The 20982-nt window shown below is 35.1% G+C and overlaps 1 protein-coding gene across 1 annotated transcript; it reads right to left on the bottom strand.

Annotated features, from left to right (window-relative positions):
* Positions 1-291: 291 nt before the first annotated feature.
* Positions 292-20449, bottom strand: LOC128553820 (uncharacterized). Its single transcript, XM_053535007.1, has 5 exons — positions 20381-20449; positions 12387-12477; positions 6550-6684; positions 6178-6310; positions 292-1048 (listed from the first exon to the last, which is right to left on the bottom strand). The coding sequence occupies exons 1-5, from the start codon at positions 20447-20449 to the stop codon at positions 292-294; spliced, it is 1185 nt and encodes a 394-aa protein (XP_053390982.1).
* Positions 20450-20982: the final 533 nt, after the last annotated feature.

Raw genomic sequence — 20982 nt, forward strand, 5'->3', positions numbered from 1 at the left:
AAAAAATACCCAGTCGAAAAAAGGAGGCATAATGCTGTAAAATAGCAAAGTAAAGTTATTCAACCAGTGAAATGCAAGTCTGCTCATCAGAGCGAATAAGTGTGTGGTGTTACATAAAAACATTTCTGTAATAATTTCACGCAGACTGTGAATAGTACCTTAAGACTGTGACAAGTCTGTCATGGTTTTCGCATAAATAAGGAAAGTAAAGAAACTATATAACCGAAGAAGTTGTGTAAACTCATTCATTATTTATCTGACTGAAACTGAAAAGGTAATATTGAAATATACTTATTTACGTTTGAACGCTTCGTACAGCGTATCCTGAAGCTGTTCCATATTCTGAAGATATTCAAGTGGTACTCGTTTTTGTTCTTCATCACATGTAAATTCTATAATGACCTCTTCATCCGTGTAGAACGCAATGTTCGGAATATCTGTCTGCAATGTAGAGACAGGTAGCGGACCTTTTATTGCCTCCATGTGTTTCTTGACATAATCAAAGAGACTCGAGACTGAAATGAAATCAGAACCAGAATTGTTTGACCAGTAGGCGTCACAGTGCTGACAATTACTGTCGGAGCATTTCTTTCTCTCTGAATTGGCTTTCAATCCTTGAATAATGTACTTTGTAAAAACGCTGCCAGAATCTGTGATGTATGCCATTTCGTCCTGTTTGCAAGCATTTATTTGAATAAATTTTCTGTCCCTTTTCTTGAAACGTACCAGTGGAGGGAAGCAACGATCTAGAAATATGATCAGCTTATCAATATTTTCCAAACTTTCCAACTCACTTTCAAACTGATCTAGTGTAATGTTATCAGAAGCTGACCCAAGCCTAAAGACATTATGATTTTTTGCATCTCCAGTACCCATGTTGCTTGCACCATGACAGGAGAAATAAATAAGTAATGTATCAATTTCTGTTTCTCTACTAAAGTGTCTGATATGTTCTTTCGCTTTCGGCCACAGTTCTTGTTCCTCTTCAAATTTGGGGTTGTCTGGATTATCTGGAATACTCGGTATAACTGTGCAGACTTTGTCCTCGCTGAAAAAGACGGTGTTAAAACTGTATGATTCACTAGAATAAATGAAGAATTTGATATTTGCCATTTAAAAACTAGCACTGGGGTTTATGAGGATAAATGATGAACTGAAGAATCCAAAGAAAACGACAGAAGATCAATATAAGATTGATAGGTACATAAAAACAGTCTGCATTTTGGATCAATGTTTTAAAAAAATGCTGAAATATCAGGGCTTATTTGGAAAATTTAGACCCACAGCAAGTTTTCATGCTCGGAGGTTATGGAAAAGAGGGCCTGAGTAGCCCTATGATGCTCATCTGACTGTGACTATTTTACCGGATTACTGAATCGGGTATGGTAAGAATTGTGCATTGTATGAAAAAGTGTACACTCTGAAATCGTCTCATCAGCACTTACCTACATATTATAGAGATGGTACCTACCCAAGAAAATCTAAGGGGAACAACTCTGAATTGACCAATAAACTGAAGCCAATATAAAACATTGGTCAAAAGTGAAAGAAAAATCAAATAGGTCCTTTAAACAACAACTGATCAGGCAGACAAAATATGACCTACATTTGTTTAAATCTCATTGTATTCAATATACAATATGCACACTTTTCTCATGGCTTACACTGACAGTTATGTTATAAGTTGTAGTAAGGCCCTGATAGAAAGTTTAGTAGTGCATGAAAATAAAGTAAAATAATGCATAAATTCCATTAAAGAAATTTTACGACATTAAGAAACGTTATTAAGATTTGATCGTTAAGCCAAAGTTATTTATTGTTCCCAGTGATGATACATTGGCTTACTCAAAATTTATATACTAAATTTTAAAAACATAAAATGTATATATCCAACAATGAAATATTACAAAAAATAGTTAAATTGGTATCACGTTTGTGTAACAACGTAGCCAGACTGGTTATATTTAAGAAATAATAAGTTCCCAAACGTGGTTTATCGTAGAATAACCTGAGTTTTGAGTTCTTATGCGTAAGAATATATCACGAAGGTCGTAGGCCTGAGTGATGTATTGTTTCGCATAAGAACGAAAAACTCGGGTTATTCTACGATAAATCACACTTGGGGACTTATTATTTCGATTCTAACCACAGGCAATCGGCGTGTGACTTTGACCCCTTATGAATGATGGACCCCCCACCCTGTTCTCTACAACCCAGATCCCCAACATAATAACAGAAAAACACATTTCCAAAAAAAAAAAAAAAAAAATGCTATATATATTTTTCCTTAATGTTTGGCCGTAAAGTAACATACCTTTATCTTTTTTATATATAGCATTTTTTTATTTATTTTTTTTGGAAATGTGTTTTTCTGTTATTATGTTGGGGATCTGGGTTGTAGAGAACAGGGTGGGGGTCCATCATTCATAAGGGGCCGCGATCAATAAAGTTATGCTCCGGCCACGAATTATGACGGATATTCTAACAAGCAGACCTTTTGTTATAAAGTACCCCAAAACAACAGAAAATACCAAGTAGGCAGTACGGAAATAATAATAATAGAATTTACCGTAACCTGTAGTCCTTAGTCCTCAATAAATGTTCTCTGGTTATCTCAGACTGACAGACGGACGGACAGAATGAGGGGTGGAAAAGCGCAATCCTATAGTCCGCCAAACTGGTTTTCAATCAGCTAGTGACCAATAATATCAAGAGCTCCACCAAGCCGGACAATATACGCCCGAAGGGTTATATCAGAGGATGGGAGCTTAAGTTAAAGAAGTTGACTGCTGAAGTCAAAAGGACAGGAACAACAAAGGGAAGAAATTCATATAAAGAATTCTAAGTCCCACAAAAATATTCTAAGTCCACGAAAAATCCATTCCAGGCAAAGGTATGTCAAAATACACTTATCGATTGGAGATAGCATCCATGTTGTACCACAGAAAAGTGATTTCGGTTTTTCCCTATAGAAAATAATAAAGAAGTTTCAAAATAAGCTATTTATAGTAACATAAAAAGGAAGTAATTCAATTTTTTATGGTAAGTGAACAAAAAAGGGATCTGCCAAATAAAAACTAGAGCACTGTTATGCACTGTTATGCAGAGCAATATACAGAAAACAAAGTCATACATGCCATTTGACCCGTAAGTGTGACCTTGACCTTCAAGCGAGTCATCCGAAACATGCAAGCTGCTCGTCATCTCGGCGTGGTTAACTTTTGTGCAAAGTTTCTTTGAAAACCTTCAAGCAGTTCAAGAGTTACAGAGCGGACACGAAACAAACTAATATAACTTTTGACCCCTAAGTGTGACCTTGACCTTGAAGCAAGACATCCAAAACAAGTGCTCTGCACGTTGTTTCGGTATGGTGAATATTGGAGTCAAGTTTTTTTGAAATCCTTCAAGGGATTCAAGAGCTACAGAGCGGACACGAAATTGCTAACGGACGGACGGACATACGGACACCAGGGGTATAACAAAATACGTCCCTTCGGGCGTATAAAAATCATGTCCGTTTTTGACATTGAAGCTTCCTACGAAGTTTGGACAAATTTCAATCAGTAGTTGCTGACAAATACCACAGACACAAACATTTTCTATAGTATTCTAATGCTAAATAAATAAAGTGCAATAACTTGGTGAAAAACCACTTCTCCCAAGCATAGGGACAATATGCGCCTTTCCTCTTGATAGTGAAGCAGGAAAAGAGGACGGACAGACAGACATCATACCCTTTTATTCAGAGATCATTAAAAAGTGTTATGGGATCTGTTCACTGCATGTCAGATCATCACAGTGAACATGAGTGCTTAGTTTCAATCAGTTCTCAAATGTTGATATGTACTGATATACAAGCTTCCATACAAAACCTAGCCAAAAACGGCTTAGTCAAAACAGGAGCAATACTTTGTAAAAATGCAAAGCGGAGTTATGGAACTGCGCAAAATTACATGACAGATCATAAAAAGAACACCTGTGTGAAGTTTAAATCCATTCCCAAAAGATGACAGTAAAAAACAGCTTACAAACAAAACAACCAAAATAATTCCAAGTCGTGAATAGGACACAATCTTGCAAACATGTAAAAACAAGTTTAATATGCACAGTGAACAGGTGTGTATAGTTCCCATCCATTTTCACAAGTAGTTATTGAGATACCATCTTATATTCAGTACTTCACTAAATCGGAACGGCATGTGGACGCTGATGCAGATGCTGACACCAACGAACAGATTAGTGCAATAGCTCTACTAACAGCCAAGCTAAAAATATCAGGTTTCTGTGAACTTGTAGCCACTGACCCAAAAATTTAAAGAAATATTTCTCTACTTTCAGCAAAGGTATAAATCTTAGCTGTTACACTTTATTACTTCAGAGTCCTGAAACCATTGTCCGTCTCAAGGTCACTGTGACCTTGCCCTTTGACCTTCTGCCCCCGCCCCCATCCCCCCCCCGCCCCGCCCCCCCCCCCCCCCAACCCGCCCAAAAAAAAAACAATACGGATCCCCTTTAAATGGTGTTTAGTCATCAGGAAAAGTTTAAAAGCTGTAGAAAATGTTATCGTACAGACAGACAATGCTGTTCCGTGACACATCTCCTTTTTTTACCACGAACATATAAAAAGTGTTTTTGTTACTAATTTCAGAGCATTATCACTGTCAGAATAATTTGTATATTTGACATATTGATAACGTAACATATAAGCACAGATAGTGCTTGACTCCCTTTTAAGGTTGTCATTGCTATAATTATTGTTGATATGCTGTAAATAATAGAATTTGGGTCATTTGTGGCTGATTTGGGTTCATTATGTGGATAGCTGGGTCCCAGCATCACACGTTAGGTCATATACAAAAGTTAAAGGGAACCAGATATTTGATAGAGTAAGTACTCGTTGTGAAACGCTATGACCAATCAGAAACAAGTTCTAAAAATAGCACGTCTGCTGGGGTATAGATATGTAGATGGATGACAGAGAGCTCATTCGGTATCCAGCGGTTGAAAAAGACACATCGAGGATTCAACTAATAATTTATCCCAGTACCTTGAGAAGGAGACTATTGCAGTTACCCTGTCAGGGCGGATAAATTATTAAAAAGAAGACTTTGGAAGTTCTTAGACTAAAGAAGAGTAGCAGAATTTCGATAAGGTTTCGAGCTATAGGGCCAGCGCATAGGAGTTTAACCTTAAAGGTAATTGAATGCTATAGACGATAGCATATATAGGCTGAGCATCGGGAAGCTGAGACAGAGACCCAGAGTTTGGTAATCTACTGAGATAGTAGGAGAGTTCCAGCGTATAGACAGTTCAGCATTATTGGCGAAGTACAGCCAAGGCATCGGGGATAATACCTATATGGTAGTTGAATGCTACATATGATAGCATATAGGCGCTGAGCATCCAGGAGTCAGGGCAATCTTATAGAGTTTGAGAGGACAGAGGCCGAGCATCTATGCGATAGGACTCGTATGTTGTTGATTCAAAGACATTGTCTGGCGGGAACTTCAACAAAAAGACCAGTCAAGTATAGTTTCCAGCCTATAGGCGTTTGAGCTAATTAATAATTGTTAGTTTGAAACATTTAGTGATTTGCCTGATCCCTGAAATTGTCTAGCTCATAATAAGAAATCATTTACGAATCATTGGTACACGAATCATTTAGGCAAGGTAGCCAGAGGAAAATTCTATATATGAGATATTTGGTCTCACCAGCTCTACGTTTTAACAAATGACATTCTACATCGTTTGTCAGCTAGTCTAAGATATAGTCACCTTAGCGATTGGACCCAAACCATTGTTCAAGATACTAAAGGCGTAGGCACTTCCCTGGGCCATATAACCAGTATCGTGACAATCACTTACACAAAAAATCCACTCAATGTGACAAAACAATGCAAGTTTGAATTAAAAGGCATTAATTCTGATTATACCATATTGATATTCAAAGATTTGCAAATATGTAGATACATGTATGAGTAAATACAAACACGCATACCAAATATCAACTCTATGTATGACCTTTATCCAGACACAGTTGCAGAAGGATAAAACAAATCAGTTAAAGGGTATAAACTCTGAAAGGACAGTCAGACAACGCCAAAACTATTATCTGGTAATAAGAATGCACCATCATCTTTATCAATGAACAAATACCTGAATAATTGAAAAACAAACCTTATTCCCATTATACGTGGAGCCTGTGACGTAATCAACTTCTTCAATTCCTCTATATCTTTAGCCAGTGCTTTTGCCATCGACTTGTTATTAGTATCATTTCCTGCTACCAGCAATGCACCACATCTACTACCTTAATATTTAAATGTTAATGATTAGTAATATATAACATACTTTCCATTCTAATTATGTATACCTATAGAGAGTTATTTTCTAGTTCCTTAAAGTCAACATTACGAGAAAGAGTACAGGTACAGTCAAGATATTTACCGGTTTTCAACTTGCCATACATTTTGATGCAATATCTTGTTTTAAATATTGCGTAAAATGGAAAGCGTCTTGAATAAGAAGCCTCTGCAAGAACAATATTACCTATTAGAGGTGTTAACTTTGTTCCACAGTAACATGTGATTGGGTTCAGAAAAGAGTTCTTTTCGCAGGCTATGCATACTTCGATTTTCTGACTACAGTTTGCTGCGTGTTTCTGCGTCATTGATGTTTCTCTCGCTGAAATGCAAGTTGAAAAGTCATGTTCTAAAGAGTCAGGGCTTTTTACTTAAATTTCAGGGAAGGAGGGCCTTTAACAGGCATTTTTCTACAAGAAAACATTTTTCCAATCATGCAGTTTCCAATAAGACGTTTTGCACCAAGTTTATGATTCACTTTTCAAAAATATCTAGTTATTCCCCAACCCCCATAAACAGCTGTAGGCCCCTTCTCCTCTCAATGAAGAAAAAGAATCTCAATGAAAAAAGGAACTGTGAGAATTTACACAAGACAAATAAAGTTGCTTCTGTCCAAATGAAATCATATTTCGGAAATATCTGAAGAAAATATTGTGTACAATGTCTTTTACACCAGTTAGAATACTTCAGCGGCTGTGTTACATCTACATACCAACATTGAAAGAATGACAATCCTCAAACGTCCATGGATTTTGATAAATGAGAACAAGAGCTCCACCTCACTGGGCATAATATGTCTATTTGGAAGTAGACTGGGGCAAGGAAGTAACAAGGGGGTCCAGATAGCCCTTGGCCGCTCACCTGAGTAACACACCACAAGAGTGTAAACATGTTTTACCTAGTGATTTCATGGAGACAAATTATCTGATCAATTTTCATTAAGATTGGAAAAAAAACATGGACTCTTGAGTGTAAACAAGCATTTTCTTTGATTTGACCTGGTGACCTAACTTTTGACCCTGCGTGACACAGTTTCAAACTTGATCTATAGATCATGAAGACAAACTTTCTCACCAAGTTTCATAAAGATTAAGTCACAACTGTGGCCTCGGAGCCTTCACAAGCTTTCCCTTTGATTTGACCAACAGACCTAGTTTTTTACTCCACATAACTAAGATTCAAACCTGACCTAGATATCATCAAGAAAAAACATTTTGCCCAAGAATCGTAAAGATTTGTTTACATCTGTAGCCTGTAGAGTGTTCGCAAACTTTTCCTTTGATTTAACCGGGTGACCTAGTATTTGACACTACTTAGCCCAGATTTGAACTTGAACACGCCCCCTGGCATCCATGTTTTTGACGAATCCTAATAATTTGTACAATCTTGGCAGAGGGTCACACAAAAACCATTAGAGTAAAATTATTCTAAAATCGGACCATCAGTTTCACACAAGAATTTTTTTTTCCACTGCATACATAGGGAAAAGTGACAACGCCCTCTGGCAGCCATGTTTTTGAAGAATCAAAATAATTTGAACAATCTTGTCATGGGGTCACACAAAGACCATTTGTAAAATTATTATAAGATCGAGAAAGCAGTTTTATACAAGGTTTTATAGTTTCTACTATTATACACATAGAGAAAAATGACCACGCCCTCCTCTAGCAGCCATGTTTATAGACGAATCGGTATAATATGAACATTCTTGGTGAAGGGTGACACAATGACCATTTGCGTGAAATTATTTCAAAATCGGACCATCAGGTAAGAAGGAGATGATGTTTGAAGATTTTTCTAATTTAGCACTGTCGGCCCCTCTGTGCAACCAAGCTGACCATTTGAACAACTTTGGTAGGTGACCAACTATGCAACATCAATGCCAATCAAAATCCATTCAGTGGTTTTGGAGATGTCGCTTTTAACACAAATGTTGACGACGGACGGACGGCGTCAGGGTAGCTAAACTGGGTTTACAGGCCATTTTATTAGCCCAGAGGTAAACAGAGGGAAGTTTTTGACTCGGGGGTCATGACTCTTTGTTTATTGATGTAAATGACTCACAGGGCTTCAAGGGAGAAAGAGAATGTTTTGTTAAGAAATGGCCCAATGTGTTCGAAAGTAGAGGGTTTGATCCCGAAAGGGAAATTTTGGTTGACCAGAAGGTTATTTGGGGCCACTGTTGGTCATTGATGGCCCCTTAAAATGGCTATTTGGCTGTTGGCCCACTGACCTATAACAGTGGACGGACAGACGCATGATGGACATAGAGTGATCGAAATAGGGTGCCAAATCAGGGTGCCGATGGCGATGCAGACAAGGGCGCAGACGCATGAGTGAGTCAAACAGCTTTTAAATTACCTATTCCTTGAATAGTCAAGCTAAAAACATCCAAATGGAACAAGTTTTGCATAATAAGTCTGGTACTGATAATTATTATATTACAAGGTCTGATGGAAATCTGGCAAGTAATTGCTAAGACATTAGATACTGCTTTACCATATATACATGTACAGAAAAAATAACAAAGGGCCATTTACTTTATGAAAAATCGTCCGAAAGTAACCTACGCTGCACATGCAAGGTTTGATGCCTCCAGATACTAGTATCTGAAATGTACAAAGTGGTTGTTTTCTCACGAAAAACGTATGTATCCCACCACTAACCACAAAGAAATTATAAAATATCACCAATTAAGGGTCATAACCCCAGTCAAAATCATTAGACCATAATATTCCAATGATTTACACAATTGGATTTAACAGTAATGTTTCCTGTTAAATTTGGTTGAATTACCACCAATGGTATAGGAGAAACAGTTCAGTTAAAAGAATTTGACAAATCAAGGGTCATCATTCAATCAGAATATGACCATACTATGCACTTTACTATATATCATATTATCACTCGCGAGGTTTGGTGAAATTTAGCCTAATTTTATACAGCAAGTGATGAAAATAATATAAAGATTGACAAATAATGGGCCATAATTCGTCTGAAAATCACTGAACTGGAATATACCTACATTATATTATAGGTGGCTAATTTAAAAAAAAAAGACAAATAATGAGCCATAAGTTTGCGGCAAAACCATGAATTTGAACATGTCAGTGATATGAACAACAAGGCTTAGCAATGATCATTTTTTTTTGAAGTTTTGTGTAGTTCTTCTGGTTATATTGCAGCAGCTGCCCAGACAAGAAAAAGTACAACAAATATAGGGCCATAGCTCCACTGAAAACCACTTAACAGGCGCATGTCGACTATATGCATAATGAGGGTTTCTCTTGTAACTCGTCAGGTTTGGCTCAATAATAAAATAAAGTGACAAAAATATCATGATATTTGATGAATTATGTGCTATAACTCTGCTGAAGATCATCAAACTGGAAAATGTTGACAATATGCAAAATGACGCTTGGCTCATTTTCACTGCTGTGAAGTTTGATGGAAGTCATTCCATTAATTTGAGAGAAGTAGCCAAAATATTTTCAACTTTGATGATGTGTTTTTTCTTGATTTTTTTTTCTTTTGGTTAAAAAATCTCTGCTGAAATCACTGAACCGTAAAATGCCAGCAACATTAAAACTCGGCTAGGCAATGTATACATATATGGTGATGGAGAAGTAGCGTTAACAAACTTTGTGACAAGCAAGTAAAAGGGACATAGTTCATGACATTTTGGTGCAAGTGTTATGGCCCTTGTGGCACATGATTGGGGTGATGATATGAGGAATAACCACTTTAAGTCTAAAAATGAGCCATCAAGTAATAACAAAGATAATGTGCATCAAAATTGGAACCAAGGTCCAAAGGCTGACGCTTACAATAATTTAAGTAAGGAAAGTTTCCATATACTTAGGAAAAATAAACTAAGCTTGTGATTCCCCCACATACTGCGCCATCCTTTATGGTTATATTCAGATAAGTTTGTGCATTTATGCAACTTTGACCCTGGATCGCTCACCTGAGTAATATGAGCTACATGTTTCAAATGTCAAACTGATGCTAAAATATTAAGAAATTAGGTCAGTAGGTCACAATCATGGTCGCTGCAAGTCATTTTTAAGACTGCTGTGCAAAACTGTATTTGCCATCCAAATTTCAAGGCTCTATCCTGAAAAAAACCCATAAAAGTAGGTCAGTAGGTCAAGGTCAAAGCCAAGTGAATACTAATTATTTCAGCAGGCTATTATAATAAAACAGTCTAGAAAATATGATCAGAAAATTTTTAAAGTATTTTTCCTATATAACTCATATTACAAGTGACCCCCGAGGCAGAGCCTCTTTTCACCCCAGTGGCATAATTAGAGAACCGCTAGGCAATGCTAAGAACCAAGTATTAAAGGCATAGGCCTTGAACTTTCAGACAAGAAAATTAACAAAACTAATTCTTACATAAGTCTATGTAAAACTTAGGACCCCCGGGGGTGGGGCCTTTTTCACCCCAGGACAATAATTTGAACAATCTTGATAGGTGAACATAAGGCAATGCTACATACCAGATATCAAAGGCCTAGGTCTTGTAATTTCACACAAGAAGGATTTTAAAGATTTTTTCCTATATAAGTCTATGCAAAATTGGGATTCCCGGGGCGGGGCATCTTTTCACCCCAGGGTAATAATTTGAACAATCTTGGTAGAGGGCCACCAAGCAATGCTACGAACCAAATATCAAAAACCTATGTCTTGTGGTTCAAGACAATAATTATTATTTTTTCCTATACGTCTATGTAAAACTTGTGACCCACGGGCTTGGCCTTTTTCATCCCAGGGACATAATTTGAACAATCTTTGTAGAGGACATCTAGATAATGTCACATACCAAATATCAAACCCCTAGGCTCTGTGGTTTTTAACAAAAAGATTTTCAAAGTTTTTCCCTATATAATTCTATGCAAACCATATGACCCCCAGGGCAGAACCATATTTGATCCTAAGGGGATAATTTGAACAATCTTGGTAGAGAACCATTAGATGATGCTTTACACCAAATATCAAAGCCCTAGGACGTATGGTTTTTGGACCAGAAAATTTTCTCTATATAAGTCTGTGTAAACAAGGGCGGGGCCATTTTGACGCTAGGAGGATAATTAAAAAAATTGTTTTAACAATCTTGGTAGAGGGTTACATAAGGACCATTTTTATGAAATTATTTCAAAATCAGGCTAGCCGTTTAGGAGTAGGTGTCGTATAAAGCTTTTTCTATTTTTAGCCCTGGTGGCCAATATGAACAATCAAGCGGAACCATTTGAACAGCTTTGGAAGAGGATCATCCCAGTAATATTCAGGTCAAGTTTCATCGACCTCCATCAAATTGTTTCAGAGGAGATGTTGTTTAAAGGAAAGTGTGTACAGACGGACGGACGGACGCTGGACGGTGAGCGATCACAATAGCTCACCCCGAGCACATTGTACTCAGGTGAGCTAAAAACAGAACGATGAGTTGAACAAACCAGATTTAGTCACTATAGCCTAACTTGTGAAATTATGAAAGCGCCCTTATTCTAGAAAAAATACTCACAGAAAGAAGTCCATAATCAATAATTATTTTCATCAAGGTCTTTTATCTGTGGAAATTTTAATAATTAGATACACAGAATTTTTCTCTATATTCTAAATAAAAAAACTATGAAAGGACCATAACAGCGGTGAAAATAGTCACAGCAAAAGTTCCTTCCTTTATGATCATCTTCACATCAAGCTAGTAATTCTGTGAAAGTTTGATGCAAATCAAACTTATAGTGTGTGAGGAGTTTGAGAGCTACTGACAAGCGTACGTACAGACAGCAGCATCGCTGTATGTCCCGCACATAAATTTGGGGGAATAATAAAGAAATAGCCACTATATATGAATAATGTATTGTCTTGAGTTGGTACTTGAGTCTGGATAATAGTTAGATTATATCTAGAACTTGTCTTCGTGAAAAGAATTCATATTTTGAAAATATTTGTATCTATACACATGCTTTAACACAAATATAATGTTTAACCTTGTTACAAATATAACACTCTATGACTTACCTTTAGGGTTTATCATACATATATGACATTTGGCATAATTGTTAGGAACTTCGAGAATCTTGCTTCCCCAAAAGTCCTTCTTCCAGATGTCCTGATAGAAAATAGAAACTATCGTTTTAAATGTATAAATGAAACATACATTTGATTCGATTACCAGTTTACTGTCAAAGATGCTAATGAAAAAGTTTTATGAAGATAAGCAGTTCATGACAAAATGTTATATAGGTATTTCTATTTGTAGCACTGACTTGGGTTTAGTGTCACACTGATACACTTATAGGTCATATGGCGGCTTTCCAGCTTTTCAGGGAAGACCCATATTTCCATCCATGCACTATTTCATCACTTAAAGGCGTATGCTAGAATTCCCTGTATATGAGATAGGCGAAAATTTTCCCTATAACAGAATTTCTTTAAACTTTGAATATTGAAGGACAATCATCTAAGAAACAAAAATATGCAATAAAAATCATAGGTCACCGGTATCGAAAAAGAGTTATCTGCCCTTGAAAACGTCATTTTTAGGGGAAATGCCGTTTTCAAGGGCATATAACTCTTTTTCGATACCGGTGACCTATGATTTTTTTTATTTTTTTTTTTTTTTTGCATTTGTTTTGTTTCTTAGATAAGTGTCCTTCAATATCCAAAGTTTGAAGAAATTCTGTTCTTGGGAAAATTTGCACACCAAATTCTAGCATGCGTCCTTAAAGAAACTTCTATTCTTAGCTCTAGCAGCCCCTCTAAAAGGGAACCAAGTGTCCAAATATGAACAATGAGGCTAGAGACCATGTTTGACACTTCGAAAGAAGACATCGTATAAAAGTTTGTTCTTTCTAGCTCTGGCGCCACCCACCCCTAATCCCTAAAAGAGATAGTGTCATCATTTGAACAAAATTCATAGCGGATCTAATAATGATGCTACAAAATCAAGATTAATAAAGCTCTATCAAGTGGATCATGAAAAGACTTTGTTTAAATGATATTTCTATTTTTAACCCTAGTGGCATCCACAAGGGACAAAGATCCCCAATTTCAGAGAGAGGCCCTTAAACATGATGCTATTGACCATGTTTGATGAGGATCCATTAAACAGGTTATGATCAGAAAACTTGTTTGTTTTCTATTGTAGCTCAAACGGCATCCAAAGTTTAACCTAGTGCCAACTTTTGAACAAATGTGAGACAGGACTGAACCAATGCAGTCATTTAAAGGTGTTTGTACTTTTTTTCCTATTGTGACTCCTTTAATTGACCAAAAGTTGGAGAAGACCTTATCATGATGCATCAGAACAAGTCTTACGGCGATCAATTTAATGGTGTATAAGATGTTAGACTAAAATAAATGTATTCAATATTTAGCTCTAGCAGTCCCACGCATCCCCATTCAAATAAATTTGGGAGAGGATCATTATATCATAATGCTAGTTTTTTGCTAGAGATCAAGTTAAGTGAAGATACTTTAAGTGCTTCTTAGAAAAAGACATTTCTTTTCTTTTTGTAGCTCCGTAAAGGGCCAACCTCAACAACTTGAACAAACATGATATAGGTCCATGTAGACTAGCCACTAGACTGATAATAACTATATTTCTATATTTTCCCTTTTTGACGAATTCAATTTCATAGAGACAAAGCCAGTCTATTTTAGAGATTTTCACACAGGACTGATGTTGAAATTATCTGTCTAGTACAATCCGAAATGCTCTCAGAGAGATGATTGGCACCTATGGCTATTAGATTACCCGTGGATAATTTGGTACATCATGCTAGTGGTCAAGTGTTACACTGCTGATCATAAATCTGTTTACCTAACTGATTTTTAATGGAGATAACTGAAGAACCATTCTCATCTAGAATAAACCATTCTGCTACTTTTGAAATCTTGATGGGTCATCTTGCAAATGTATTTATTAACAATAACATGTTTATATTATTTAAAGGATTACTCTAATCATTAAAATTCTGAAACTGAAGAATGGATTTTAAAAGTTTCTTACAGCATGTCATTGTCAAAAGCACATTTTAAAAGACATGTTGAGTTCAAGTTTATTCAAACGATAAAGAAACTGCTTGGTATATTATGTGGCAAAGAGGAAGATTATGATTGCTACCATATAAAAGGTGTTAATAAAACCGAGACAGCAGATATAGACAAAATTATGAGAAAGCTGTACCAAAATTAAAAAAACACAAATGTCAGCAAAAAAAAATGATTTCTATTCAGTGACCAAGCACCGTACTGCAGTCACTGCAACACCAAACAAAAAGAAGTTTTATTTTCTTAAACAAAATTGATAAATAACAAAACTATTGAAGGTCGATGCATATATGGAAGGCTGGTGCACCATTCTTATTGCCAGATATCTAATGCTAATAGCTAAATACAATATTCTTGCTCTCATAATAAATGCGAAAATTTCAAATATCTGATGTCTATAATGCTGAAAAATAATTCTAATTGTCCTTTGATTTTATACAATAAAGATCTGCATTATGTCTTATGAGTCTGATTTGAAGGATGTTAGTATTCAGCTTTGTATGGAGGGCCGGTGCGCCATGCTAATTGCCGAATGTCAATTTTAATGCTAAATGCCAAGAACTTTATGCTAAATTCATATTATTTAATGCTAAATGTTATTTTTTATTAAATTATTTGTCATTTAGCATTTGGAAATTAGCATGGCGCACCGTCCTTCCACAGTATTGTTTTGCCATCGCATTTGACAATTATGACTCAATGTTTAAGATTAAAAATTTAGCATTTGGCATTAAATATTTTGTATTTGGCATGTGGCATTTTTCAAATGAAAGGGCGGAGTTATAATGTTAACTTCCTAATGCTATATATTGTATGCGAATATCAAATGCTTACTTGTATTTAGAGTATTAAACATTTTTGACGTTAAAATAAAGTATTTGGTAAACTGAACAAGCCTTCCAAGAATAAAACTATACTATTGTCAACTAAAAACACAAAATCATTTTGAAACCAATTATGTCTCTATTTAACATTATATTTTTTACAAATCAATTAATTTTATTTTAAACATTTGGCTCTGCTAATCTTTACGAAAGAGGATACAAGTATGGGGTTTTCTTGTTTTGTAAAGCATTAGATAACTAACTGAAGTTAACTGAAGAATACAGTATGCTAAATGCGAAATTTGCACAAATAAGAAACATACAAGAATTATAAGCTTAAATGTATTTCTAACTTTAAGACTTTTCTATCTTCTGCAGAAATTATAATTTTGATGTAAAAAATATGCTTTCATGTATTTACATACACATTTTTAAAGCTATAAAATCTTTCAGAAAGGTCATAGACCTTCTAACTAACAAAATACAGGATAACAAGAAATGTAAGCATATTGTCCGAATATTCTCAGAGCAAGATTGCAGATTTATATGCCCGGTGTACTTGTGTTTCACTGTCCTTCAAATACAACACTTCAATATGCATTATTCAGCCCCTGAACCGGGATATTCATTAATGCACCACTATATTATTGAAATTGTGCATTCCGTCTATAAACGTTCATATCGCAAAAGCTAACTTTTTCCGCTACCGGGGGAAAACACATCTGTTCTACTCCTTTATTGTTCAATTACAGTTTAATTCCTTATGTCCATTTTATGACAAGCCATAGGAAGTGTATCTTTCAGATTTTCAAATCTAACTGCAAGATACAGAGAAATGAAAATTCATTTCTGATAAAATATCAACTCAGCTGACCCCTGCCTTAAAATGTAAACCCAAGCTACCAGATGGTCTCAATGAATTGCATAAACATATGGCAGTAAACCACTGATCTCTATCAGTTAGGCTGTGGTCAGTTATTGACATTGATTGATAACAAACCTAAAAAGAGGTTTGTGAATTTTCGGATTGTACTAGACTATGATATTGGACATGGGATATAGACTGGCTCAGTTCACTACATTCAATCATAAAAATGTAAAAAGATATATCATAGTCTAGGAGCTAGTCTAAGGTCCATGCATTCTGACCAAGTGTGGTGCGATTCTGACCAGTAGCTTAATCAGAGATGTTTATAGTAAAATGAAAATTATTGATACATGCCGATGGAAGACCGGTCGTTGGCCTATATTTAACATTACAATAAAATATCAATCCCATACTTCATCTGAAAGAAATCTAAATAGAATGACTTTAGAGCATAACAGAAATTGAAGAGGATAGAATTTTATAATGTAAAATTCCAAGTGCCCTTTGTGGGATTCGAACCCAGGTCGTACAGACCAATGCTCTAGCTACTGAGCCAAAGGGTCGAAGCCTGACGCAGATGTCAGAGATTAGTTTAAAATATGAGGCTATATGTAAGGGACCGTAAAACTACCTCTCTTCGAAAAGTCATCATTTTTATGATAATGTGAATGTTATTTTGGCATAGAAGTGCACTAGATAATGTCCATATCAAAGATGAGCACTTACGACTTAAAGAAACTAAAGAGGATGACAAATCCAAAGTACCTGAGGTGGGATTCGAACCCGGGTCACACGGGTGGAAGGCCAGAATTAACTTTCTGACGAGTGATTTGTTTTAAATGTGAGGCTATACCTAAGGGACCGTAACAATCTACTAATTTTGTACTCTGAATATAAAATACCAATTATGCACTATTCAAAAAATGCTGATACTGTGCGAAAACAAAAATATGCTTTACTTTAATAGAAAGCAGTTACTGCATGGTAAAATGTTATTGAGCTAGTATTTGTTATAACTTTTTCCTGATTATTTGGGATAAAGACAAGGCTTTGGTAACTTGAAGCAACAACTCTTTCAAACTAAAATACATTTACAGATTTATCGCTGTTTTCTGTATGAAAGCTTTAATTTGTGCATTCCAATGACAAAACATCCTTGCAAAATAAGAAAACAAAGAAATTAGATGTCAAATTCAGCAAAGTGAGTGTTTTGACATCATTGACATTTCATGTATACAAATCTAATAAATGTTCTAATATGACTAGGCAATTCTTAAATCATAGCAACGATATGATTCTGACATCACATCGGCGTGATATTTACCGCAGTGCATGCATCTAGAAATAGTGTTTTCATATTTGATAAAATAATTGCACAACTGCCATGATCAGTTATAAAATACACAAATACACAAACTCAGTTGATTATTCGCTTTGCAGAATAATTTGCCATCATTTTCGCCCAACTGAACTCTTCCGCAAGACGTATTTCCACTTCTAGTCCTAGTGTGTGTACACAAGAAGCCCAAATTGGCGTTAGTAGCTCACCTGAGGTAGACCCTAACCTATTTAGATCTTGCTTGTGACAAAGTATTAAAGGGCTCGATACGGTTTACATTGAAGAATGACCTTCCGTGCATATTGCTTAAATTAAAATGGAAAAAAGTAGCATCCTTTTAAATGATAAAACTTTAAAAAGTATAACGAAATCTTAAAACTTGCTCCTTTTATACGCCGATATTTAACTCTGCTACCCGAACAAAAATATACATTTTACGTCAATTATATAGACAGAAGATGTAACGGGTCGCTTTTAACAAAATCATATTAAATATGCAGACAAACTTATTGTGTTTTTAATTATCTTATTATTTTTTTTATTAAACACATCGTGACCAACGTTGACAAACAACCCCCTTCTTTGATTCTGATAAGAATATATTGGATATAAAAAGTTATTTATGATGTTGGTGGTATTTTCAAGGCTGTGTTTTACTGCTGTGCAACATCTGATACGGTTGACATGTATTTCTGTGTTAGTATCAAAGTAAAGTATAAAACATATATAAGTATCGCAGGTGTCAGAAACATAACTTAACCATACAATATGTATTTTAAAACAAATTAATTTACGCGTAAGGAGCAACTTGATCATATTTCTTTCGGAAAAAGATAAACAGACTCATAACATAATTTATTTAAGAATGCTTGAATTTCTGTAAGAAAACAATCACCTTTAAGAAATATAAAGAAAGGTGTTTTTCATTCAGTTATAGACGTTTCTTTTAAAGTATACCACCAAAGAATGTCAGATGCGGAAGCAGTGTTTTGGTTATAAATAAAATATAATTGATTTTAAAGAACTTTTTTTCAAGGAAAACTGCTAATTTAAAAACATTTCAGTACTTTGAAATTTTACCATTTAATGGAAAACTTACAGACTTCCCCCTCAGTTAAACAATAATTTTTAAACGTTTTGATAGTGTAGCGAATTAACAAGCAGTATATTATGTGTAAAATGTCCAAGATTACTTGCATTTTGATCAATATTTTTACAGAACCACGTAAGCTCTCTTGTAGACTAGCCACTAGACTAATAATAATATATTTCTATTGTTTTCCTTTTTTGATGAATTTAATTTCATAGAGACAAAAGCCAGTCTATTTTAGAGATTTTCACAGTGGAATGATGTTGAAATTATCATGATATTGGACATAGAATATAGACTGGCTAAGTTCACAACATTTAATCATAAAACTGTCAAAAAGATATATCATAGTCCAGGAGCTAATCTAGCTCTCTTGGTTAAGTATAACACTTTAAATTACAGGAATTGTTTCTCAGTGACATCTTTACTAAACATGTGATTCATAGTTGGAAGTTGTTGTATAGTTTTGGAGTAAAGTGTAAAAGATTGGAAAATATTCAGAGCAAGTATAAGCAGCGTTATGACAACGGTAATCATTTTATCCAAGACTAATGTCGCTATATCATATTTTCCTATGGATGATTGAGTTTGTTCGAATTGTGTCGGAGGGATTGGAGCATGGGTTAGCAGCACTGATTGTCTTATGAAGTTTTCTCACAGAATTTTCAACGAGGAAACTGGATAATGTGAACTCGGATGTCAAACCATGATCACGTTTGAAAAACAACTAATAGTTTGAATGAAATATTTCACTACGTGAATGACAAATAAACATGCAATCATTTGAAGAAAACACAAATATTGAATTTAGAAAGCATTCCAAATCTACTAGAAAACTTCCAGGCCAGGTGGAGATCTTAAGGGAAATTAATTATTCTGCAGATCGAATTTGATGGGGAATTTCATTCCAAATTCTGGGTCCTGAATAAAATAAGGATTTCCTGAAGAATCCCAGATTAGATTTTAGAACATTTAAGAGTTTATTGTGAAAAAATCGTAATGACTTAGTTTTAAAGTATGTAAACTTTGCTTTTAGATAATCAGGGCAGGGCTGAACCCCTTTAAAGATTTATACAACGAAATTGAATTTTGTAGTCAATTTGGTCATGGAACTTAATCCAATTGAGCTCCTTGAATAGTTCTTCTGATGGTGCATCCAATGGTTAATCTAGGATAATACGTGCAGCACGTTTTTCTTTATTTAAGTATTTTATCAAGCAAGCTTTGACTTTAAGCATCCCCAATTGTACATCAGTAATCAATATGAGGAAGTTTGTGGGCATTGCAGAACAGTTTTCTTGAATGTATATTTAGGAATTTTCTAATGCGTAGAAGAAGGTAAAGAGTTACTTTTTGAGTGTATGTTCAATTTGATGCTTTCAGTTTAGATGTGGATTTAGATATTAACCAAGGGGTTTTCTTGATATGTTTCTTCTAATTTTCTATAATTCAAGCAGAGTTTATATTCATCCGTTTCAGGCTGATCTTTACCAGGTGTGAAGCAGACAAAAATTGCTTTTGTTTTTGTTATATTTAGCAACATAGAGTTTTGGTGACACCAGTTTTCAATGTGACAAATTTCATTTTGGAAAATTTGCTATACTTCATGTTGATTGCTTCCCACAGCAGTAACTTTTAAAGCCTATATAAAAGATATAGCTTGTTAAAAAGTTCAGACAATGCTTATATAAGGTCAGATCTTTGCACAAAACTCGTCATCCACAAACAGTAAACTTTACAAAATTTGTTACATGATAAAGGATATTCAGTAATCCTTTGCAGATATCATTTGTTTGTAAATTATATACCAAATATCACTGTTTTTCTTGCGTTATATACCTTTTTCCGCACAAATGACGTCATCAGTGACGTTACAACTGGTAACATTAGTAACGTTCTTTTCGCCATGGTTTCAATATATGAATGTAGATGTAATAGCAATACTTTGTTATCAAAATATTTATTTTTTTCTCATTATTTTAGGCCAATTTGTTGAATTGAAGAAAACAAGAGTTATAAAACTAGAAATGTCAAAGGAGTGACTTATACCCCCACAATACTGTCTTGTCACAGAAGAATGGCAACCATAAGAGTTTTTAAAACTACTTAGAATATTCCAAAACGAAATAAAAACTAAATACTTGAAATTAAATTACTCGTCTTTGGAGTACTATATCCTGGGCTTCCGCGGCACATAAAAGTAATACTAGTGTAAGTGCCTAGGACGAGGGAAGCGGTTACATTAAAACTGCATACAAAAAGTGTCTTGCCGACACATGTTACCACAGAAAAAAATGTATTTACCTTTTACTTTAACCCATCAGCCATTGCCACTAGCAATAATGGACCAAATGGTGGCAGGGAAGTTATTCAAATTATGCAACTGTTATAAATCTGTCTCAAAATGATCCTTACGGAGTAAGAAAATGCAAAGTCTAATG

Source organism: Mercenaria mercenaria, unplaced genomic scaffold (genome assembly GCF_021730395.1).
Source record: "Mercenaria mercenaria strain notata unplaced genomic scaffold, MADL_Memer_1 contig_4356, whole genome shotgun sequence".
Classification (NCBI taxonomy): domain Eukaryota; kingdom Metazoa; phylum Mollusca; class Bivalvia; order Venerida; family Veneridae; genus Mercenaria; species Mercenaria mercenaria.